The sequence below is a fragment of the Pipistrellus hanaki genome (genome assembly GCF_964339955.1).
Source record: "Pipistrellus hanaki genome assembly, chromosome: 1".
Taxonomy (NCBI): domain Eukaryota; kingdom Metazoa; phylum Chordata; class Mammalia; order Chiroptera; family Vespertilionidae; genus Pipistrellus; species Pipistrellus hanaki.
The window spans coordinates 73,400,551-73,424,573 of record NC_140503.1 but is presented as its reverse complement, the minus strand read 5'-3'; the positions used below and the strand labels follow the sequence as shown (position 1 = coordinate 73,424,573).

Below are 24,023 nucleotides of genomic sequence, written 5' to 3'. Positions count from 1 at the left end.
GACCACAAAACCCTCCTCAGCTCCATCCCATCCCCAGCCCAGGCCTGGCAGGTGGTGCAGCTGGAAGGCTTGTGGGAGAGGGAGAGACACTGGCTGTAGGAATGGGTTGATTGTGGGTTCCTGGAATGTGAGGACTCCTTCATGGTACCCTAAATGCAAGTGACAACTAACCAAGCTGCCAGGTATTCAAGGAAATACTAGTTAGAAAAGACAAGCCCTAAGCTTCCTTCTGCCCAGCCCCTTTGGGGCGGGGACTGCAGGGGCGGGAAGAAATGTAAACGCCGTCTGCTGCTCTTATAACCGGAAGTTCTTCAGTCTCTCTGGGTAGGGAAGTGGAATTAGTGCAGCGGCTTAAGAAGGGAGATTGACCCTTCTCCCCAACCATAGGCTCCTCTCTAACACAAACCCTCTTCCCAGAAGTCACTCCATCCGTGTGAACTCGAAACTTCTAGAAGCGCCTGGCACCTTCCAGTTTGATGTCTTCCAGCAAGTTATGGTGAGTGGAGAATGAGTCACAGGGTGCCCCTTGGACTCACTCTGGGACTGCGGTTGTGCTGGTACCAAGGCCAGGGGACAGTGGGGCTCACGGGGAGGCTGTGGATTGTACTGATCCTTCTGAGTCCCTAGGCTGGGGGTGGCACATAGGGCAGAGGGGTTGTGGGACTTGGGACCAATACCAGCTGGTGAAGAGGCCCCTTCTCCCAGGCAAAAAGATACCCCAGCCCCCCTGGTGTCCATCGAGGACTTGAAGAACCCGAAGTTCATCGGCCAAGGCGGGTTTGGCACAGTGTTCCAGGCGCAACACCAGACATGGGGTTACGATGTGGCAGTCAAGATCGTTGACTCGTGAGTGTCCCCACTGCTGGTTGACTAGCCAGGGTCTTGCTGAGGAGGCAGGCTGCTGTCCTGGGGCGGGGATGGGGGGTGGGGGAGGGGGAGGGTGGAGGGTGCATGCCTGAGTGGGGAAGGGAGGGATCTGCCCATCAGAGCAAGACTCCAACTCTCTCCTGGAGTATAGGAAGAGGATAACCAGTGAAGTGAAGGCCATGGCAAGTCTGCGTCACCCCAACGTGCTGTCCCTGATGGGGATCACCGATAAGCTGGAGTGGGACCACACATCGGGGCCGGCTCTGGTGACTCGGTTCATGGAGAACGGTTCCCTGGCAGGGTTGCTGCAACCCGAATGCCCTCGGCCCTGGCCACTTATCTGCCGCCTGCTGCACGAGTTGGTGCTCGGGATGTGTTACCTGCACAGCCTGAACCCCGTGCTTCTGCACCGGGACCTGAAGCCCTCCAACGTCCTGCTGGACCCGGACCTGCATGCCAAGGTCAGCCTGTCCATACCCCAGCCCAGCCTCTAGATAGCTCGTGCCCCAGAGCCACTCCAGCCCCACCAACTACTGCAGCTGCTGCAGCTCTGTCTACGGAATACCCTCAGCATCTCCCTCTGGACATAGGGCTGCCCAAGTGTCAAGGCCTATCCAGAAGCTTTAGCCCCTGCCACACCAAGTGATAGAGGCCCTGACCAACACAGCCACTTCCACATGCCCACCCCACTAGGCTCTCCAAAGACCCATGGCTGACAGCTCAGGCCTTGACTCAGACCTTGACCCACCCTCAGAGAGAATGCAGACCTTCAAACCAAGGCCCAATTGATCCTCCTGTTTCCCTAACCCTCCTCACCCCCTTTACAAGGCTGGACCTGTATCTTCTGGTTTGGGAGAGGGTAAGGGGAGGAAAAAAGGATTCTGGAAGCTGCCTGGCATTGTCCATCCTTCACTTCCTCTTCCTTTCCTTCCTTTGCAGCTGGCAGATTTTGGCCTGTCCACATTTCTGGGAGGCTCACAGTCAGGGGCAAGTTCTGGGGAGCCAGGGGGCACCCCAGCCTACATGGCCCCAGAACTATTGTCCAAGAGAGCCTCTATGAAGAGTGATGTCTTCAGGTAAGACACCCATGCCAAACACACATCCTCAATGTGTACACCTCTCTGGCCCCTTCTAGGGGAAGATGTATGAAAGAAGTTTTGCCAGAGGTTAGGAGAAGCCTCTGTTTTTTGTCTCTTGCAGCTTCGGGATCCTAATGTGGGCAGTGCTTGCAGGAAGAGAAGCTGAGAGTAAGACTTGAAGCAGACTATTGGGTCCTTAACGCCAGGCGCCCTCCTCCTGAAAGCCTCCAAGCACTCCAACTTCCTGCTTACTTGCTCAGACTGTCCAACCCCTCTCCCCCCTTCTCCCCTTGGACTACACTCCCTGCCCTGTTCTTTGATGGAGCAGGTCGCCCTCCAACTCTGAATGCTTTCTCTTCATGTCCCGCCCCCCCCCACCTCAGTAGTGAGCCGGACATCAGTGGTGCAAGAATCTGTGAGTGAGTTCCAAGCCCGGCCCCCACTGTCAGAGCTGCCCCAGCCCGGCCCTGAGACTCCTGGCCTGGAGGGACTGTTGGAGTTACTACCGCACTGTTGGGCCCAAGAGCCCAAGGAGAGGCTTTCCTTCCAAGGTGAGCTGGCCGCTTAACTAGCAGCTGGGTTGGGCCTCGATCTGTCAGCAGAGAGCTTTCCCAGAGAAAGAAGTTTTGCTCACCTGCAACCCACTCTGCCTTCTCTCCAGATTGCCGATCGTACACTGAGAAAGCCCTCAGCCTGGTACTAGATAAAGCTGGTACAGAAATGGATGCTGCTGTCTCCACAGTGAGTAGCCAACACCAGCTCCAATCTGAGAGCTGGGAAGGAATGGCACCACACGGCTCCCTTGGCCACCCGGTGACTCCCCACTGACCACTGCTCCTTATGCCTCAACCCGCATCCCACTCTCCCCACCCACTCCTGATGCCCTGACAGCAGTTTATGGACCAGGATTCGTCTTCCTGGGGCTTACACTGGCTCTCCCACCTCCACACCAGCAAGTTCTCTTCTTACAGGTGAAGAAGTTCCTGTCAGAGCGCAGGAACAGCAACAGGCTGTCTGCCTCGGAGCCAGGCTCAAAGGGGACAGAAATGGATGGCCGTGGGGCACACCCGGGAGGCCCCGGTCCCGTGGTCTCTGACATGCTGAAAGACCTGAGTCTGAAAGAGGCTCCCAACTCTGTTTCTGAAAAATGTACAAACCTTCCTGAGAAGACCAAGGCTCAGGAAAAGCATGTTCCGCCTGCCTCGACAGCAGGGACACCTTCTGATTCAACTGCCCAACCGCCCCCAACTTCAGGGACCTCACCATTCAGAAACACCACCCCGGCTTGGACCCCAGGTCCTGGACCCCAAGGAAATCCGGTGAGACTTTGGCAGGCCTAGGGGATGCAAATAGTGTCCTCTTTTCAAGGAAAACTTGGAACTGAGGAAGTATGCTCGGGAAACAGGCCTCGAGACAGGGAGTCTGAGAGCTCTGTGTTGTTCACAGGGGTCTGAGAGATATGGCACCCACAGGCCAGGACCAAATCCAATGAAAGGTAACCATAGCCACTCCTTACACCCGCCCCCTATATCTCCCCCACCCCCCCCCATTCTTCCACCAGCTTCATCCTCTGAGTCTAGACCATATATAGAAGCCCTCTTTTGAAGCTCCTTGTGTATGGGGTGCTGCCAGTCCTACCCAAGGAAGGGTAAAAAAGGGGAAAGAAAGGGCTAGAGGCCACTTACTCTAATCTTCTCATTTCACAAATGAAGAAACTGATACCCTTTGAGATTGAATCCTGCTGAGATTGCAGCAAAGCCTGGGTTTGTCCTAGGCCTTCTAGCTCCCCAGCACCAACCCTGTGAACCCCCAGATTCCATTGTGGCTATGTCGGTACTGAGGGCCTCCAAGCAGAAAAGATCCAAATACCCGGGTCAAAAACATCAGCTGCCACCACTTCTTGAGCTTCTGCACACCCAGTTCCGAAGGGGCAGCCTGCCGGGGAAAGGCAAGGGCATCCTGACACCTTCCGGGGGAGGCCCTGTGATGCCCCTGTCTCTGTGTTTCCCCAGGGTGAACACGAGGTGCTGCTGCCCCTCCCCTCTCTGCTCCCCCTAAGTAGCCCTCACACTAACACCTCTGTTTCTTTTAAAGAGCCATGGTACCCTGGCATCCAAAACTGCCAAGGAGTGCAGATTGGAAACAACAACCACATGGTGATACCTTGTTTCTTTGGTGGAGCTGGTAGCACTGCCCACACACAAGCAGCTACAAAAGAAGTGCCACAAGAACCTGATGCCTGGACTAGGCCACGGGGCCAGTATAATAATGACAGAAGTTGATGGAGCATCTAAACTGCCTCCTGGATTTGAGGCAACTCGCTGAGAGTTCCTTTGAAGGCCACTAGGCCTGCACCCAAACTAACTTTGTGCCCCCAGGAACCAATAAAGTGGTGGCATTTTTTAAATTTCTTTATTGTTTAAAGTATTACATATAGTATTACCTATGTCTCCTTTTTCTCCCATTGACCTCTCCCAAGCCACTCCTTCCCCCCGCCCCCCTCCCCAAGCATAGGCCCTCAGCCTCCTAGTGTCTGTGTGCATTGGTTATGTTTTTATGCATGCATACAGGTCCTTTGGTTGGTCTCTTACTGTCCCCAACCTGCCTTCCCTCTAAAGTTTGATGGTCTGTTTGATGCTTCTATGTCTCTGGACCTATTTTGTTCATTATTTTCCAAAAATGAGTGAGAACATGTAATATTTATCTTTCTCTGGCTGGCTTATTTTGCTTCACATAATGCTCTCCATGTCCATCCATGCTGTTGTGAATGATAAGAATTCCTTCTTTTTTTGCCAAAACTGGTTTGGCTCAGTGGATAGAGCATCAACCTGCAGACTGAAAGGTCCCGGGTTCAATTCCAGTCAAGTGCATGTACCTTGGTTGCAGTCACATCCCCATTAGGGGTGTGCAGGAGGCAGCTGATCGATGATTCTCTCTCATCGATGTTTCTAACTCTCTATCCCTCTCTCTTCCTCTCTGCAAAAAATCAATAAAATATATTTAAAAAAAGAATTCCTTCTTTTTTACCACAGCGTAGTATTCCATTGTGTAGATGTGCCACAGTTTTCTAATCCACTCATCTGCTGATGGGCACTTACGCTGTTTCCAAATCTTAGCTATTTAAATTGTGCTGCTAGGAACATAGGGGTTCATATGTCCTTTCTGATTGGTCTTTCTGATTTCTTCAGATATATTCCTAAGAGTGAGGTGGCTCAGTCAAATGGGAGGTCCATTTTTAATTTTTTGAGGAAATGCCATACTGTTCTCCACAGTGGCTGCACCAGTCTGCATTCCCACCAGCAGAGCACAAGGGTTTCTTTTTTCTCCACATCCTCTCCAGCCCTTGTCTGTTTGTTGATTTGTTCTGACAGGTGTAAGATGTTATCTCATTGCTGTTTTGATTTGCATCTCTCAGATGGTTAGTGACTTTGAGCATGTTTTCATGTCTCTTAGCCTTCTGTATGTCCACTTTTGAAAAGTGTCTAAGTCCTTTGCCCATTTTTTTATTAGATTGTTTACTCACTCATTTGTGGATGATAAAGAACATTATAAATTGATGAACCAAGAGACAGATATAGAGACAGTAAAACAACAGGCAGACTGTCGAATTACCTTCCTTTTCTTAAGTTGTATGAGTTCCCTGTAAATTTTGGAAATTAAGCCCTTATCTGAAATAGCATTGGCAAATATATTCTCCCATGCAGTGGGCTTTCTTGTTGTTGTTTTTTTTTTTATGGCTTCTTTTGCTGTGCAGAGCTTTTTATTTTGATGTAGTCCCATTTGTTTATTTTCTCCTTAGTCTCCATTGCCCTAGGGAGCTGTAACAGTAAAGATATTGCCACGATATGTGTCTGCTATTTTGCTGACTATGAAAATGGTGGTATTTTAAACAAAGTATCACGCAGAAAGCTAAGGTGTCAGACATAGGAGGGAAGGGATGTGGATGGGAAGTTGGGGAGAGGGCATTGAGGGTGGGGGAGGCAATGCAGTCTCCCTGATACCGGAAGCAAAATGCTGAGAGCTGGGGGTGGGCAATGCCATGGCACACAAGGTCAGGGCCCAGCCGTGGCAGGAAGGAATCCCAGAGGCCTGGCTCCTGGGCCCACTCTAATCTCAGGGCAGGGCACTTCCTCCAGAGCAGGCAAAACCTGACCCTAAACCAAACTCTGGGATTAGATACTGTCCCTCCTTTTCTTCTAGGCTACAAAGACTGGGCTGGAGGGTCCTGGGGAGGGGCTCTCCATGGGAATTTTGCCCAGCAGGAGAGACCCCTCCAGTTTCTCCGAGGTCAGCCCCCACACCACCACCTCTCTCCACCACACACACTCACATGCAAGTTACCTCTGAGGTGGGGGCCTTTGGGTCTCTGTGTGTGTCGGGGAGTGGGAAGCTATGGCTTCTCAAAGCTATGCACAGACCTGCCCCCAACCCCGGAGCTGGCGATGGCGGGAGAATAGACAATTGTTTAGCCAGGGCCACGGTGTGGCTGTCCAGGCCCGAGAGTTGGAGGGGGAAAATGAGCCCCCATCTTTGTCTAACCAGCCCTCTCTCAGCCCCCCCACATCCAGGCATTCCACCTCTGTTTTAACACTTGCCACTCTGTGGGCCCACCCCACCCCACCCCACCCCCCTCGAATTTCTCGTGAATCACCCTCTCTCCTAGATGGGGAAGGGGGAAGGCAGTGCTGTTAGGAGAGACGGTCAGAGTGGGGGAGGAGACCTGGGGAGTCCTGCTCCGGCACGGGAAGGGCCGGGCTGTTTCATCGGGAAGTGGGAGGGGGCCGGCGCCGGGAGGGAAGCGCCTGTCGCCCGGGGCTCAGAGCCACTCACTTAGCGGCGAGGAGTGACTCCGCAGCTGGCTCCCCGAGCTCCCTGCCCAGGCCTGGCACGCTCAGCTGCAGCAGCCTCGCAGGCGGTGAGTTGGGGAAGAGAGGGAACCCGTTGCTTCAACCCCAAATCCTGACCCCCCTGGACGTGAGGTTTTGCTCAGGCACCTCCGGAGTCCAGGTTTGGGGGAGCAGGAGCGAAGGATGGGGCAGTGAGTGCCCTTGCCGCCAACTGGGAGAGCCCTAGGAGCCACAGGGTGTGTCTGGAAGGAGATGGGATTGCCTGAGGCGGGGGGGGGGGGGGGGGGCGGGGCAGCGGCTCGTACCAGGTGAGAGGGACGCAGCTGGGGGCGGGCGGTAACCCGGACCACAACCCTCCCCAGCCCCCCGGCCTGCATCCAGGCGGTGCAGCGTGGGACCAGGGGAAACCATGGCCCGACTCTTCAGTCCCCGGCCGCCACCCAGCGAAGACCTCTTCTATGAGACCTACTACAGCCTGAGCCAGCAGTACCCGCTCCTGCTGCTGCTGCTGGCTATCGTGCTCTGCGCGCTCCTGGCGCTGCTGACCGTGGCCTGGGCCAGCGGCAGGGTGAGCAGGCCCCACGGGCGTGGGAGGGTCCCAGCCCAGGGGGCACTTTCGGCGGTGAGACTTGTGGGGTCTCCTTCGCCTGTGCTTTCTTTGCTGGGACCCAGGAAAGAAGCGCTGAGCCTTACTAGGAACTATGGTGACCCTGGTCAAGTCACTTGACCTCTCAGGGTCTACACCGGGAGGTAACTGAGCTCTGGAGGCTCCCAAGTTCCCTCGGGGTACTGACACACCTTACCAGCTTCTGGGCTCTACTAGTTCTAGAATAAATCCAACCCCAGGTTTTGAAATTTTCTGGGAGAGGGGGAGGATGGAGAATTACACTGGGCCCTGTGGGAATCTGTTTCCTGGCTTTCTTTCCCTCTTAGGGGCTGTGGGCAGTTGTACCCACAGACTCCCAGAAGGCACCACCATCCCACTCTCATTTAGTCCCCAAATAAGCCCATCTCCAGTTTCTTTTTTTCTTTTTCTTTTTTTCTTTTTTTCTTTTTTTTTTTTTTTTTGGGGGGGGGGTCATTCCATTTCTGGAAACATCCCGCTCCACGTTTTCTTCTCACTCTTGGGAGGAGAGGTGGGGAGACCACCTCACCGTCTAGGGGAGAGGGGGGACAAAGGGTGAAGGCACTCACCGGACTTCTACGCCCTGAGGGGGGTGGTGAGGCCCAGCCTCTGGAAGCGATAGGAGGTTCTTGACGCCCCCTGCTGTCAAAGCACTGCTTGCAGGGCCGGAAACCCTGAGGGTTGTGCGGGGCGGGGACTCTCCCCAGCAAATTGGTCAAACTTGGATGCATTCATTTCTAAGTGCCTTCTATGCGCTAGGGATTTTTTTTACTCGCTTCCCAACCCCAGGATGGTGCCAGGATTCCTATTTGACAGATGAGAAAACTGAGGCTTGGGATGACCGAGAATACACAGATGGCCCGTAGGGGACGGGAGCCAGAATTTCTGGCCGGTGACTGAGCGGCCTCTGCAGCCTGCAGATGTGAGGTGGAACCATATAAAATTGCTGGCTGTGTAGATTACAGATGATCAGCAATTCATTCGATTCGACCTAATATAAATGGCAAGCGGAGGTGCCCTGCCTTATTTTGTACTTGGGTTTGAGACACTTTTCAGAACTGGCCTGGGGCGAAGGGCTGTCCTTTCTTTCTCTTCCTGGACCAGCTCCCAAACCCCACACGCGGTCCTCCCCACAGGAGCTGGCCTCAGACCCGGGCTTCCTGACCACGGTGCTGTGCGCGCTGGGTGGCTTCTCGCTGCTGCTGGGCCTGGCTTCCTGCGAGCAGCGACTGCAGCGCTGGACGCGTGCGCTGTCCGGCCTCGTGTGGGCAGCGCTGCTCGCGTTAGGCCATGGCTTCCTGTTCACCGGGGGCGTGGTGAGCGCCTGGGACCAGGTGAGAGGGGCGGCAGGTGGAGCAGGGGGTAGGGAGAGGGATCCTGGGCCTCGATCTTGCACCAGGACCCCTATACAGCAGAGCAGCAGTGCCAGCCTGCAGCTCCTCTTCCCTCCCCCAGGTGTCCTTCTTCCTCTTTGTCATCTTCACCACGTATGCCATGTTGCCTTTGGGCATGCGGGACGCCACGGCCGCAGGCCTCACCTCCTCCCTGTCACACCTGCTGGTCCTCGGGCTGTATCTTGGGCCTCAAGGAGACTCAAGACCTGCGCTGCTGCCGCAGGTGAGCGTGCGTGCAGAACAGGCTGCGCCCAGGGCCGGCTCCGCTGGGCACTGCTGGGTTCATCAGGGCATTCACCAACCCTGTGAAGAGCTGTGACTCCATGGCAGCATGCAACCCTGGGCACAGGACACAAACACAGAGAGGTCCCTACCGTGCCCTGGTACCCAGGGCAGTGCCATGCCTGCAGTCACCAGAAGAGGGTTCTGCACCCCCGGGGAAGGGAGTTGGACAGGAGGCCAGGGTGCTGGGTATAGATGTAGATGATAGAACCCTCACAGAGAATGCAAAAGTTGGAGCTTGAGTAGTTTTGTGCTATGGTGTGTGTGGGATGGGGGGGGGGGGGAGAGTGTGTGATGGAGTGGTATTCCAGGCAGAGAAGTATGTGCAAAGGTTTCTAGACCTAAGAAGCCATGTTGTTACAGTGTGGAGCAGAGGGAACTGGGGGGGGGGGGGGGGTGACCTCTGTGTACCCCACTGTGTGGCACGCATTGCCTAGAAATACTTGGGTCTCACATGGTAGTGTCCTCCCCAGCCCCTTTGGAGACCAACTCCAGCTACACACATAGGCACCCCCACCCCTGCCCCCACCCCTGCCCGGCCTAGCGCCCTCTGAGGTGGCCCTCTCCCACAGCTGGCAGCCAACGCGGTGCTGTTCCTGTGCGGGAACGTGGCGGGGGCCTACCACAAGGCGCTGATGGAGCGCGCGCTGCGCGCCACCTTCCGCGAGGCGCTCAGCTCCCTGCACTCGCGCCGGCGGCTGGACACGGAGAAGAAGCACCAGGTCCGCTGGTAACGGGGGGGGGAGGGAGGGGGCTGGGGGGGGCCCGGGGGGGGGCCGGGGGGGGCCGGGAGGGACCTGGGCTGGGAGAGAGGTTACTTCTATCTCACAGCTGTGCTCTTTCCCAAGCTGAGTGACCTGGGCGGGTCACCTGACCTATTTCTTCCTTTGTCAAAAGCGGCTGTTGCCTGCTTGGAAGGCTGCTGGGAGGCTCAAACAGACTGAAGTTGGTTAAAACCCTTTAGAACCCTATGACACTAAACGAATTCTAATTCCGACTTTGGTGCTGGGGGTTCAGTCCCTAACGGCATCAGTGCAGGATGGGGATACTGGAGCGTAGCTAGTATACGTGGTGGGGAGGGCCTGGGACAGCGCCCTGGGGAGCCCCCGGGGGGAGGGGGAGGGCTGGGAAAGGGTGTGGGCTCCTAAGGCTTTGGGAAGCCTGGCTCCTGGTTCTGGGGTGCAAGAGGGTTGGTTCTCATAGTGATCTCTCCCAGGAACACCTTCTCTTGTCCATCCTTCCTGCCTACTTGGCCCGAGAGATGAAGGCAGAGATCATGGCACGGCTGCAGGCTGGACAGGGGACAAGGCCAGAGAGCACCAACAACTTCCACAGCCTCTATGTCAAGAGGCACCAGGGAGTCAGGTACGGGCAAGGATGGCTGGAGAGGAGGGGGCATGGGCTGAGACCTTGGCCCCACTAACTGTAGTCTGCTCTGCCCAGCGTGCTGTATGCGGACATCGTGGGCTTCACACGGCTGGCCAGTGAGTGCTCCCCAAAGGAGTTGGTGCTCATGCTCAACGAGCTCTTTGGCAAGTTTGACCAGATCGCCAAGGTAAAAGGGAGCCTGACTCCCCAGCTTCCAACACCCCACTCTGGAGAACCCGTTCTAAGGGAATCCCTAACTTATAAAATCCCAGTACCACATCAGAACCCATGTGGGCTTCCAGATACAGCACTGGAAGTAGGAAACCCTTGCAAGCATCCCATCTACCACATACCTCAAATCTGGAAAGGTCTCTCAATAGCTCCACAGATGCCCCAGCCACAGCACCCCGATATGCTCAGAACCCCAACACAGTTGTCTCTGGAAACTATAACCAAATCTAGGCATTCAGATGCTCTAACCTTTGGAGGCCCTTTGCAGCTGCCTGCTTGGACCTTAGGGCACACCCAAGCAACTTAATCTTGGATCTCCCACCCAAAAAAACCTCAATGCTGGGGCTACATTGATGGGCTCAAATCTGAATACACCCTACACATGCCGAAGGTGGAGAGCCAGAGACACCCTAACACTTGAAAAACTCTTCTGAGAAAGACACCTGCATGGGAGACCTCAGGCAGCCCCACATCAAGTTAAGGGAGTCCCTAGATCTTACCTAGACATTTCCAAAATCAGAAGTTCTTCAGGAACACCATATTTACTCTAACTTTTTCCAACTTCCTCCCGCCTCCTCTGGCCTCTAACCGGGTGCCCCTCTCCCCGCTGCACACACACACTCCCAGGAGCATGAATGCATGCGGATCAAGATCCTGGGAGACTGTTACTACTGTGTCTCCGGGCTGCCCCTCTCCTTACCAGACCACGCCATCAACTGCGTGCGCATGGGGCTGGACATGTGCCGGGCCATCAGGTCAGCGCAGGCGGGCGGGCAGGAGGAGTCCTGAGGGATGGGTGTGGGAGAGGAGCAGGCAGGGCAATGGAAGTCTTCCTGGAGAAAAGGAGGGGTGGGGCGCCGGCCGGGCTGAAGGCAGCACTCAGACTGTCCCTCGCACACCCTGCTCAGGAAACTACGGGCAGCCACCGGTGTGGACATCAACATGCGCGTGGGCGTGCACTCGGGCAGCGTGCTCTGTGGAGTCATCGGGCTGCAGAAGTGGCAGTACGATGTCTGGTCCCATGACGTCACACTGGCCAACCACATGGAGGCAGGTGGCGTGCCAGGGTGAGACCTAGGGCTCCGGGAAGCTACCGCAGGAGGCCAACCAGGTCTCCCCTTGGCTGCCTCTCTTTTCATCGTTCATGAAAATGAGCACAGTCCCATGTGGGGCTCAGGGAGATCCTGGGTGCAGGAAGGGGAGCTGGAAGACACCTCCTGTAGCACAGGGCCTTGCTTGAAGTGAGAACCTCAGGAATGATCCTGGAAATAAATGAGAGGTTGGAGGTGCTCCCTCCTAACTCCCATTGTCCCCTCCTTCTAGACGAGTACATATCACAGGGGCTACCCTGGCCTTGCTGGCAGGAGCTTACGCTGTGGAGGATGCACCCACAGAACACAGGGACCCGTACCTTCGGGAGCTAGGGGAGCCCACGTACCTGGTCATCGATCCCCGGGTAAAAGCCTAACCCGGAACCCAGGGGCTGGCCCACCCTAACCACCCACAGCCACAGGCTTGGTCTCTTCTTTGCCAGACCTGAGTTCCTGGGTCCTAGTGTGTATATGTCCCAGGGGAAGGGACACAAGCCTCTAAGGGGTCTGGGGAGAATGGGGGGAGGGGGCTGGGGGAGAGGAAATGGCGGCGCAGTGGGCGGGCAGGCGGTGGAAGGGGGGTTGTAATCTTGACTGTCAGTGTTCTTACACCCCAGGCTGAGGAAGAGGATGAGAAGGGCACTGCAGGAGGGTTGCTGTCCTCTCTTGAGGGCCCCAAGATGCGTCCATCACTGCTGATGACCCGCTACCTGGAATCCTGGGGTGCAGCCAAGCCTTTTGCCCACCTGAGCCACGTAGAGAGCCCTGTGTCCACCTCCACTCCTCTCCCGGTATGTTCACCTCCACCATGAGCTCCAGCATTTACATAAACCCACCTCCACTGCCCATTCCTAGCCTCCTGCCCCCATCACCAGCCACCTGATGATATCCCGAGGTCCTGAGCTCTCTGGTCACCCCAATTGCTGACTCTGGACTTTCTTGCCATTCTTTCCAGAGAAAGGGCAAAGATGACTGCCCTCTGAGCTCACCACAGAGAAGATGTGAGATTCCCATAGACCCTGGGTCCATTGCTCTCCAACCCTCACTCAGGAAGCCCTTTCCCCTGGTACTCCACGCCTCCTGACTCTGAAGCTAGTGGTCGTACCCATTCCCACCAGAATATGTCTTTTTTAAACTCAATTCCTGCAACTACTTGCTCTTTTTTTTTTTTTCTTTTTTCTTCAATGCCCACTAGGACTGGGAAAGTGGGACAATTGGCTGTTACCCCCACTCTTTGGCACTTGTACACAGGTAAAATGAGGTGGCAGTAAAAAATCTCACATGGCTTTGAAGAAGGAAGTCACCATGAGCAGGCAGGAGTGATGGAGGGAGAGCAGAGAGCAGACCTGCACCTTCTGTAGGGGAAGCTAGAGCAGGGCCAATTGCTCGCTGATCCTATGCATAACACCTTCAGGTCATCACTGACCCCCAGCTAGTGCAGGAGCTTGGATCTTCCTTACCTCTAGCTCTGAGGATGGTGCTTGATGATGAGTGACCAGAACCCTCATTCATGGAGTCAGGCTATGTTCCTCAAGGCTTACCCCAGGATTAGTTTCCTCTGCCGGCTCTCTTCCAGCTTCCCTGATCTTCCCCAAACCTGTTATGCATTTCCAGCCACCTTTTTGCAGATCCTCCAAGAATCTTGTCTGCTAGTACAACTGGTTGGGTTTTATGGGATGACTCCAGAGTGCCCTTTCCATGTTTCCTTCCCCTCCTTTCCCATTCATCAGGAAAGCAGGCAAGAGCTCAGCGACCACTGGGGAGTGAGGGGACATTGGCAGCTGAGTAGTTAATTTCAAGCCTCAATTTAGGGGGAGGGAGGGGTCAGAAGGTCTAAGCTGGCAGGAGGGAGAGGAAGGAAGAACCCAAGACCTAGTTGATTGAGCTGATTGTTGCAGGCTGAGGCCTCCGGGGGTGGGTTGTTGCTGGGAACCCAGGGAAGTGAGATAACATTTGGGTGCAATCCCCCTTGTGGGGATGCCCCCCAGGACCCATGTCAGACCTTCACAACCCCAACTAAGGTGCAGGCTAAGAAATATCATAGTGGAGGAGTAGGAGTCCCTTGATTTATAGACAGGACTTCACCAGCCCAGAAATTCACTTCTCAGCCCCAAAGTTCCAGGATCCCAGTCACGTGTTAGAAATGCTGAGAATCACAACCGGCTTATTCTTAAACAATGTGGAACTGCGGGGTGGTGGGTCTATGTTTGTGCTGGTAGATCCCATTTATCCAGTCACTCCTTCCACAATGTTGAGTATCTGCTATGCGGCAGGCTCTAGGCTGGTTCTTGAGAAGACAGGAGTAAATAAGATGTTTCCCCTGCCTTCAAATAACTTACAGGCATTGGGGGAGGGGGGTGCGGGGTGGGGGGGTCGGCAGGTAGGAAGTCTGGAAAAAACTTAGGCCCATGCTTAGATGCATAGATGTTTCATACCTAAAACATACTTCTCAGTCTTTCTCTTGTTCACAGTCTTTCACTCGCCTCTCACACACGTAAGCTTTTGCTTGAGGGGGGTGATATGTCCCCGATGACCCTCTTCCTTCACAGGGGGCAAGGGAACAGGGAATAAGATCAATCACCACACTTCTTACCCTGGGCCAAGACTGCAGTGCTTCACCCTCTTCCTTGGTGCTGTCCTCCCCTTTTCGTTTGCTGTTCATTTTCTTTTTCTTTTTTTTTTATAGATATATTTGTGCTCTGCTTACACACACTTAAAAAAAAAATTATTGATTTTTTACAGAGAGGAAGGGAGAGAGATAGAGAGCCAGAAACATCGACCAGCTGCCTCCTGCACACCCCCTACCGGGGATGTGCCCGCAACTAATGTACATGCCCCTGACCGGAATCGAACCCGGGACCCTTCAGTCCGCAGACTGATGTTCTACCGCTGAGCCAAACCGGTTTCAGCTGCTGTTCATTTTCTTATCTCTGCACACACTCCACATGCAGACTTGAACCTTGGAAATGACTTGAACCTTGCTTTTTTTTTTTCTCTCTCTCTCTCTCTTTCCTTCTTCTCCATTTTTTTGTTTTCCACCCCCACTACCTTCCAGCTCAGCCTGACTGTGGCAAAAGGTCAGAGGGGAGTGAGAATGTTCTGCATTGTCACTTCAATGAGCACCGATAAGGACTTTTTGGCATCCCAGGGTGATAGAAAAGTCCCTGACCTTGGCACTATGTAGTCCTTAGGGGAAATGCAACACAAGGGAGCCAGCACTCAAACCCGTAGAAGATACAAGTGGCCTTGTAAATGATAGAAACTAACTATGAGAAAATCAGAGTATAAAGACCCTGAGAGTCAAAAGAGTCAGGAGGAGGATTGAAAACTGCGGCAACATTTAACATTGCTCCAAATAAGCACTTTTCTGGAGCTGATGTACCTGGAAAAAGGCAAAGCAGGGTCAATAAGGTAGAGAGTTGACCTTGGTGAAAGCAGCTGCCACCCAAACTACAAAGGCTGAAAGAGGGAAACGGAGGCCTTTGGCTCAAATAAACTCTTTTTTAAATATGTATTTTATTAATTTTTCACAGGGAGGAAGGGAGAGGGATAGAGAGCTAGAGACATCGATTTGAGAGAAATATCAACCAGCTGCCTCCTGCACACCTCCGACCGGGGATGTGCCCGCAACCAATGTACATGCCCTTGACCGGAATCGAACCTGGGACCTTTCAGTCCTCAGACCGACGCTCTATCCACTGAGCCAAACCGGTTTTCAGCTAAACTCTTATTTTAAAAGTTTAAAAAATAATAAGAAAATAAAGAGTCAGGAAGAATCATTGAGCAAATGTGGCTTGAACTTCTTCTAATGACTATTAGAAGCAGGGGAAATAGCCAGATCAAATGCTCAAGGTCAAAAATGTGTGTAGATACGAATGCCTCGCTCCAGAGAGCTTCCAAGGATGCTCACCATCTTCCCATCTTCTCTCCTCCCTGTCTTCTCTCAACAGGAGAAGGCCCTGGCTTCTTTCAGCCCCCAGTGGAGCCTGGACCGGTAAGGAGGCCTGAGCAATTTTTTTTAAATTATTTTTTATTGTTTTCAGATTGGGAGAGGAAGAGAGAGATAGAAACATCAATGATGAGAGAGAGAATTATCCACTGGCTGCCTCCTCCAGGTGGTTCTTCAATTTGGGTTCGAGCCCAAAACCCGGGCATGTGCCCTGACTGGGCATCGAACTGTGACCTCCTGATTCCTAGGTCAATGTTCGACCACTGAGTCACACCGGCTGAACATGCCCAAGCAATTTTGACAGTGGGACTGTCTGGGTGGAGTGGGGGTGGCTCCTGCTTTGCCCAGATGCTTTTGAAGGTCTCCATGGTGACAAGCCAGGCTTTCCCTGTATAGGAGCCGTACACCCCGGGGACTAGATGATGAAATGGACACTGGGGATGCCAAGTTCTTCCAGGTCATCGAACAGCTCAACTCTCAGAAGTATGGAAAAGAAAAGAGGGCTGGGAGTGCTGCGGGTATTGGGCTCGCGTGGTAGGGCAGGGATGGTGTTCCCCCGATGACCTGGAGGGAAGGGAGCTTCTATCCGGCTCCAGCCTCAGGAAAGACCCGCCTGACCATCCCCTCCTGCCCTGCTCTTTTCTCTCTGGGTCTTACTGCCCCCACCTCCCACCAGACAGTGGAAGCAGTCAAAGGACTTCAACCCACTGACACTTTACTTCCGAGAGAAGGAAATGGAGAAAGAGGTGGGCTGCGCAGGTGGAGGGAGGGCGTTAGAGAATGGCCTGTGGTCCCATCTCCCCTCCCCAGGTCTGCTCAGTTTGTGGTTCTGGGGGTGATGGAGGGCATGTGCCTCTCTCTGAAAGGAAAGTCACCCTGTAGATTGAATTATTGAGTGGTGATGGGAGAGGGGAGGGAACCTCCTTGGAGAATACATAGCAAATACCTGGGACTGCACTGAAGGGTGGGGCCGTGAGTCTGGGGGGGCCACTCCTTGCCTGGGATTGACACCTTCAAGGTCATGAGCAGCACTGGTGACCCTGTCTCCACCCTGACCCCCTCTCTTGCAGTATCGACTCTCTGCACTCCCTGCCTTTAAATACTATGCAGCCTGCACATTCCTGGTTTTTCTCTCCAACTTCATCATCCAGATGCTGGTGACAAACAGGTAAAAGAGCCCAGAAAAGGAAGCCCCGATTCTCAAAAAATGGGCCTCCTTGGTTTTTCTGATCCCCGACACCCACTTTCTTCTTTTGACTACTACTGGCACCAATTCACAGAGGAAATGGAAATATGTGTTCTGGGAACCATGATAATCACCGCCCAACTTACTACCAGACATCCTGTGGATAAACTATATCCTGTGGACTCAAGCATTTTCACATGCCTGTCTCTTGATTCTAACAACGTTCCCAGGAAGGAGGTTTTCTTCCCACTAGAAGCCCGAATCTCACAGTGAACAAACATAGAAAGTAGATCCTCACTCCCAGTCGACAACTAGGAGTGGCGAGGACTTGTTCAAAACTCAGCCAGGTGAAAGAGCTTTGGCCTCAAGGCCGGAGACCAGTCTGATGCAGCCTAGCCACTTTTGTGAGCACCCTGCCTCCTTCCAATATTGTTCCTGTCTTATTAGTTCCTGTCCCACCCAAACGCTGCCCTAGACCCCTCAGCTTTCTCATATCATCATGCAATGCCTGTTATCAGCCCAGACCCCCTTGGCAGCCAGTTCAGATCCCCAGAACCACTTCTCCCCCTTCCAACCAGATGATACAGTGACTTTTCCACACACAGGGAACCTGTTGTGGTTCTTCAAGGCCTCACTCTTGTCTCCCTTTAGGCCCCCAGCTCTGGCCATCACCTATAGCATCACCTTCCTCCTCTTCCTCCTGCTCCTCTTCGTCTGCTTCTCAGAGCACCTGACGGTGAGGTGGGCTGTGGGGTGGAAGTGGAGAATGGGAGCTCTGACCACAGCCTGCTCCCACCCCGTGGCTAAGACTCCCACGCTCCTTCCACAGAGGTGCGTCTTAAAAGGCCCCAAGATGCTGCACTGGCTGCCTGCATTGTCCGGCCTGGTGGCCACACGGCCTGGACTACGAGTCGTCCTGGGCACTGCCACCATCCTCCTCATCTTTACTATGGCCATTACCAGCCTGGTGAGGGCAGAGGGGGCCCTACGCACCCCCATCAGGGCATGTTGGGCATGCCAAATCTGAAAGGGAACCCTTGAATTTGGGAGGACAGCTAGACTAAGGCCAGGGGATATTGAAAGTGTCGGACAAGTAATGAAAAAAAATGACAATCACTCATGGTCTACTATCTGGGCATAATCATTATTAACTCTTAGATGGACATCCTTCATGTATATTACGTAGCTCACCCACTATGATTTTGTAGTGGAGTTTGGCTGATTTTTCAGAACTTAGAATCATTCCTAGAATTCTATCCCTGAAAGGCACCTTAAGAATCATCCCCCAGCAGAGAAGAGGAGGCTCATGCCCAGAGAGGTTGAGTGGCTGGCAAGAGATCACACAGTGGATCCCTAGAAGTCTAGTGCTCATGACACCCACTCCCCTAATCCCTGCTCCCCCACCAGTGAGGGCCCTCATCATCCAGAAATAGTGGAATCTGCTCCCTTGGAGTCTGTCCCTGACTTATCCCTGGATCAGAGAGACCCAGCACAAGCCCCATTGTGCCCAAGGAGCTGCCTGATCACCTCAGCTCCTCATCTCTTTCTGCAGTTCTTCTTACCGGCAGCATCAAACTGCCCTTTTGGGGCTCCCAATGTGTCCTCCATGGCTTTCAACCTCTCCTGGGAGCTCCCTGGGTCCCTGCCTCTCATCAGTATTCCAGTGAGTGTCCGGAACAGCCCTGAATCTCCTTCCCCAGAACTTTCCTTGGCTCCTCCCCTGCCTCCTTAATTGAAGAACACTCCACGCTATGATTGGGACAGACATAAGTCACACTTGGTGTGTGTTTGTATCTATGAAACCCCCTGCCTCCATACAGGACCTAGGAGGGGGGGGCGGAAGCTCTCAGGTTTCCTCCTACCCCTGCCTGTGGAACATGTCCCACCTCCTGACCAGCCTGCCTGGCCCCACAGTACTCCATGCACTGCTGCGTGCTGGGTTTCCTCTCCTGCTCCCTCTTTCTGCACATGAGCTTTGAACTGAAGCTGCTGCTGCTCCTGCTATGGCTGGTGGCCTCCTGCTGTCTCTTCCTGCACTCCCACGCCTGGCTGTCGGACTGCCTCGTCGCCCGCCTCTATCTGGGCTCCTTGGACTCCAGGTAAGTGTGGCATCCGGAGAGAGGTGCCCAGGAGCTCTGGGACTAGGTGAGGTAGAATGGGGCAGAACTGCCCTTACTTCACTGACCTGAACCACCCACTGGGCAAAGCAGGGGGGCGGCTGGGGACTCCTTGGGCACTAGAGGCAGGGGGAAGCTATCGTGAAGGGGCGGGACAAGAGACAACCCTGATTCATGGCCTCCTCAGGCCAGGGGTGCTGAAAGAGCCCAAACTGATGGGAGCTATCTCCTTCTTCATCTTCTTCTTCACACTCCTTGTCTTGGCTCGGCAGGTAAGTTACCCAGTTCTTCCCTATGAAGGGTGTGGTGTGGGTCCCCACAGTTATGACTTGGTGTCTCCTACCCTTTTCTTAATCTGTGTCTTCAGGGTTGAGTCCCAGAGGTGTACCCATTGAAATTTTTTAAGTAAAATTTCTTGTTCCCTTTTTCACTTCTCCGCTCCCCAAGGAGAGTGCCCTCAAATTCTCTTCTTCCCGTTCCCTTCTCCCTTCCACCACCAATCTAGGCATGCCCATGCTTAAGAAAAAATTTGCTGTCAATTCTCCCCACCATAGTTTGAATCTAGTTTCAAGAGAGTCTCCCCAGGGCTAATTTCACGTGAAGCCTTATCTCTAAACTGTGGGGTAGGCCTGGCGGGCATAGTTCAGTGGTTGAGCATCTACCTATGAACCCGGAGACCATGGCTGGATTCCAGTCAGGACACATGCTTAGGGTTGCAGGTTCAATCCCCAGCAGGGGTGTGTGTAGGGGGCAGCCAATCAATGGGATTCTCATCATTGATGTTTCTATCTCTCTCTCTCCCTCTTCTTTTCCTCTCTGAAATCAATAAAAATATATTTAAACTGTGGGTGGGGTGGTTTTAGGCATCATGGAGTGTGATGAACGCTCAGAATCTGGGGTTTCTCCTGCGCTGTGTCTCCCCATGGCCCCCGGTCACCCTCCCCAGAATGAATATTATTGCCGCCTGGATTTCCTGTGGAAGAAGAAGCTGAGGCAGGAGCGGGAGGAGACAGAGACAATGGAGAATCTGACTCGGCTTCTCTTGGAGAATGTGCTGCCTGCACACGTGGCCCCCCAGTTTATTGGCCAGAACCGGCGCAATGAGGTGACTCCCTACCTCTGACTCCTGAGCCTCAGACATTATAGGGACTCATTTCAGATGAAAGTCTTGGCCCTTAGCCTAGCCTCTCTGGACACCCCCAGAGTGGGTCAGGCAGCCACCCAAGCCCCTCCATATCCCTGTCAGATACCTCCCATTTTCACAAGATCTTAGGCTCTGATCTTGGTGAGCAAAGAGTCTCTGCATTCCAAGTTCTTAGAAAGACTGTCTTCTCCAACCCATGACCACACCATACCTTCAGAAGCTTTGTCAAGTGTTGATGAGAGCTGTGTGGAGGATACAGTCCACCCATCTCTCTACACCTGCACTATCCAGTATGGTAGCCATTAGCCATGTGTGATCATTTAAATTTAAATATATTAAATGGAAAATTAATGTGACGACATAGGATGGACCTAGAGGATATTATGCTAAGTGAAATAAGTTAGACAGAGAAAGACAAATACCATATGATTTCACTTATATGTAGAATCTAAAGAACAAAATAAATGGCAAAGCAGAAGCAGACTCACAGATAGAGAGAACAAACTGATGTCTGGCAGTTAGGAGGGATCGAATCCATGCACCAGGCCTCTAGTATAAAATATAATATTATTGAATGTCAACTGTAATTGACAATTTTTTTAAAAAGTGGGCCTGAGAAACCCCAGGCTCTCACCCCTAACCCCAATGAAAGCAGAATCCCAGGCCCAGGTCCTTGGGCACTGTTTCTCTCTCTCTCTACCCATGATCTCACTGTGTGGCCTCAGGCATGCTATATAATTTTCAGTTTTTGTAAGTAAACCTGTATCTTAAAAGAGAGAGGAAAAGAAAGAGAGGGAGAAAATTCAGTTCCTTAGTCACACTGGCCTCATTTCATGTGCTCAACAGCTGCATGTGGCTAGTGGCCACCTTATTGGACAACACATACACAGAACATTTCCATCTCCACAAAAATTTCTATTGGATGACTCTGCTCTAGATCCTCAAATATCTTGCTACAGTCAGACCATCAGAAGGCCACCCACATATTTGTACCACCTTCTTTGTAGCACCACCACCTCATCCTTTGCTATGGAAATGCTCTTGGCCTATATCGAGGGGTGTTGGCAAAAACAGTTCAGGGACTATTTCACAGCCTTATATGCCCACCACCTGCTCTCTACTCTCAAGGTCAGACATACTTCTACTTCTGGTTTCTGCTGCTATGGACTCTGGGTATCTTGTAACTGATCCTGTTTTTGTGCTCACATTGGCTCTAGAAAGCTCAGAGCCAGAATCTAGGACTAAGATGGCACCCATATAGTGAACCAACCTCAGATCTGATTCCATCTTTACAACCTTACCCTTATTTTCTCTTAGCCTTATTTTCCCTATTATTTATTTATTTGATCTTGCAAATTGTACATCTTTATAATCTGATTTAACTCACTTAACAACTTTCAGCAATAGAAAGGATATAAAGATAATTCCCATCGGCATGATCCCAGTTCTAGAAGTGACTCCCTTCATATTGCTGTGAGGTGATCTTGACCCCAAATCTCTGCCTCTCCTGGAATCAAAATGAGACCCAATCTTTGACTCCTGAGTCACATCCTTAGGGTAATCTGGCTTTCCTCCTTCCCCTCCTCTCCAATCCTGCTTACACAGAGGGAAAGGCATGGGGATACCAGTACAGGAAGGGAAAGAATGTGGCCTACAGTCTCACCCCAGCCTCTCACCCTCCCAGGACCTCTACCACCAGTCCTATGAGTGTGTCTGTGTCCTCTTCGCCTCAGTCCCAGACTTCAAGGAGTTTTACTCTGAATCCAACATCAACCACGAGGGGCTAGAGTGTCTGCGGCTGCTCAATGAGATCATTGCTGATTTTGATGAGGTGACAACTCTGAGGGTTCCCCAGATCCTATGTCCAGAGTTCTAGGATTTCCTACCAGTCCATCCTTCTACTTTGCTCTTCTGGCCATTAGCCTCTTCTGCCCTCTCTAGCCTTTCCACTCTTCCTCTGATGCTTCAGCTCTACCTTCTCCAGCAACTGTGTTCACTACCATCTCTCCCTCCTGCCACCATTCCTAACCCCTAACCGATCCTTTAGCCTGGGGCTGGGCTTTGGGGAGAGAGGAGTGGGAAAGCAAGAGAGAATGGGGACACAGCCTCCCATCTATACAGCTGCTCTCTAAGCCCAAGTTCAGTGGGGTGGAGAAGATCAAAACCATCGGCAGCACCTACATGGCAGCTACAGGCTTAAATGCCACCTCCGGACAGGATGCACAGCAGGTACAGCATTCCTTCCTTACTTACCGTCCCTCACCTGTGCTCTTATTTGGTGGGTTCGTGAATGGGCCTTAATCCTGGGCCCTCATTGGCCCATTCTGGTGGTCATCCCATTGCCAGGATGCTGAGCGAAGCTGCAGCCACCTAGGCACCATGGTGGAATTTGCAGTGGCCCTTGGTTCTAAGCTGGACGTTATCAACAAGCACTCATTCAACAACTTCCGCTTGCGTGTGGGTAAGGGCCTCCCCTTGCTGGGTCAGTCTGAGACCTCCTCCACATCTTCCCAAGCTCTCCCTCCCCCATGTCCTTGGTAAGCTGCTTTCCAGGTCAGCCCTGGCCCTCCCTCCAGACTCACCTTTTGAGATGAAGCATGAAGCTGCTGGGCCAGGGACCTATGAGGCACACGCATTCCCTTCCCTAAGCAATCCTCCAGCCCCACACTCCTTTCTTCCAATGCCCCAGGGCCCTTCTCCCTAGTTCCTTAAGGTCTTTCTTTCCCTATCCCTCCTCATATCTCCCACATTTTTATCTCTTATCAGGGCTAAACCATGGACCAGTAGTGGCTGGAGTGATAGGAGCCCAGAAACCACAATATGACATCTGGGGCAACACAGTGAATGTGGCCAGTCGCATGGAGAGTACAGGAGTCCTGGGCAAGATCCAAGTGAGGGAGCCACATTGGCATCATGGGGGCAGCGGTTAAGGTTGGGGCCAAGCCTATACTCCCTCACCTTCCTCCAATTGCAGGTGACTGAGGAGACAGCCCGGGCTCTGCAGTCCTTAGGCTACACCTGCTACAGCAGGGGTGTTATCAAAGTCAAAGGCAAAGGGCAGCTGTGTACCTACTTCCTCAACACAGATTTGACAAGAGCTGGACCTCCCTCAGCCACCCTAGGCTGAGGCCCCACTCCCTTCTCTTCACCTCAACAATCCTCGATAAAGAGACTGGTATGTCTGGAGCCAGTTTATGCCAGAAGCTGCTGATATGGCTTCTGGGATCACCTCCTTGCTTCTCAGCAGGACAGCTTTTTCCCAGGTCGAAATGAGTGTTTGTGTGTGTGCAAGCATGAGCATGAATGTATGGAGGGCGTGTTTCTTCTCACAAGTTCGGGAAGAGAACTGCCTCAGCCTCCCTGCCTGTCTGCCAACCCGATTCTCGTATTTTGTAAAACTTGGAAGTATGAAGAATTTTAGCCACATAACTCAACACAAGGATTTGTCCTTTCCTGCTCTCCCCTCACAAATATTGGAAGGAATCTCCAGGGAAAATGTCATTTGACCTTTATTCATTCAACACTAAACAGACACTTTTTATTCTGTGCTTACTATGCAACATGGGTTAAGAGGACTTGGAAATAATCTATTAGGTCTCTCACAACTTCTAAAATTGACCCACGATGCTTTCCAGTGAGGATTTGTAGGCACCTTGGGGCTCTCCTGTTCTCAGGCCCCTTAGATGCCCCCTTGCTCCCTTCTGCTGATATTATGTGGGTCTTGAAACATCTATGGTTCATTCCCAACTGCTCATATTTTGGGATCCATGAGGCTTTGTTGCAGATGTTGCACACGGATTTTTAATTTTTTTTCCTAGTTGCTCTTTCTTTTTTGTTTTTTTT

At 52.8% G+C, this 24,023-nt stretch overlaps 2 protein-coding genes across 2 annotated transcripts; both read left to right on the top strand.

Annotated features, from left to right (window-relative positions):
* The first annotated feature begins 313 nt into the window (after positions 1-313).
* On the top strand, positions 314-4,357 carry RIPK3 (receptor interacting serine/threonine kinase 3). Its single transcript, XM_084896445.1, has 10 exons — positions 314-496; positions 706-846; positions 1,019-1,328; positions 1,807-1,943; positions 2,068-2,114; positions 2,330-2,497; positions 2,608-2,687; positions 2,918-3,265; positions 3,393-3,441; positions 4,041-4,357. The coding sequence occupies exons 1-10, from the start codon at positions 477-479 to the stop codon at positions 4,226-4,228; spliced, it is 1,488 nt and encodes a 495-aa protein (XP_084752571.1). The 5' UTR covers positions 314-476; the 3' UTR covers positions 4,229-4,357.
* Positions 4,358-7,202: 2,845 nt separating this feature from the next.
* ADCY4 (adenylate cyclase 4) lies at positions 7,203-23,738 on the top strand (the record flags this gene model as incomplete). Its single annotated transcript, XM_084888799.1, has 25 exons — positions 7,203-7,361; positions 8,555-8,752; positions 8,874-9,035; positions 9,667-9,816; positions 10,311-10,459; positions 10,538-10,649; positions 11,321-11,448; positions 11,602-11,760; positions 12,017-12,149; positions 12,402-12,575; positions 15,735-15,778; positions 16,130-16,216; positions 16,410-16,479; positions 16,804-16,901; positions 17,571-17,655; positions 17,749-17,886; positions 18,472-18,582; positions 18,834-19,018; positions 19,224-19,308; positions 19,983-20,141; positions 21,865-22,011; positions 22,302-22,409; positions 22,527-22,641; positions 22,947-23,071; positions 23,155-23,738. 25 exons carry the CDS (start codon positions 7,203-7,205, stop codon positions 23,305-23,307), a joined length of 3,234 nt encoding a protein of 1,077 aa, XP_084744925.1. The 3' UTR covers positions 23,308-23,738.
* Positions 23,739-24,023: the final 285 nt, after the last annotated feature.

Bases quoted from the DNA above. Each gene is read 5' to 3' on its own strand.
- RIPK3 (XM_084896445.1), top strand. From the start codon at position 477: ATGTCTTCCAGCAAGTTATG. The intron at 847-1,018 runs GTGAGTGTCCCC...CCTGGAGTATAG, and splicing joins GCAGTCAAGATCGTTGACTC to GAAGAGGATAACCAGTGAAG. The intron at 1,329-1,806 runs GTCAGCCTGTCC...CTTCCTTTGCAG, and splicing joins ACCCGGACCTGCATGCCAAG to CTGGCAGATTTTGGCCTGTC.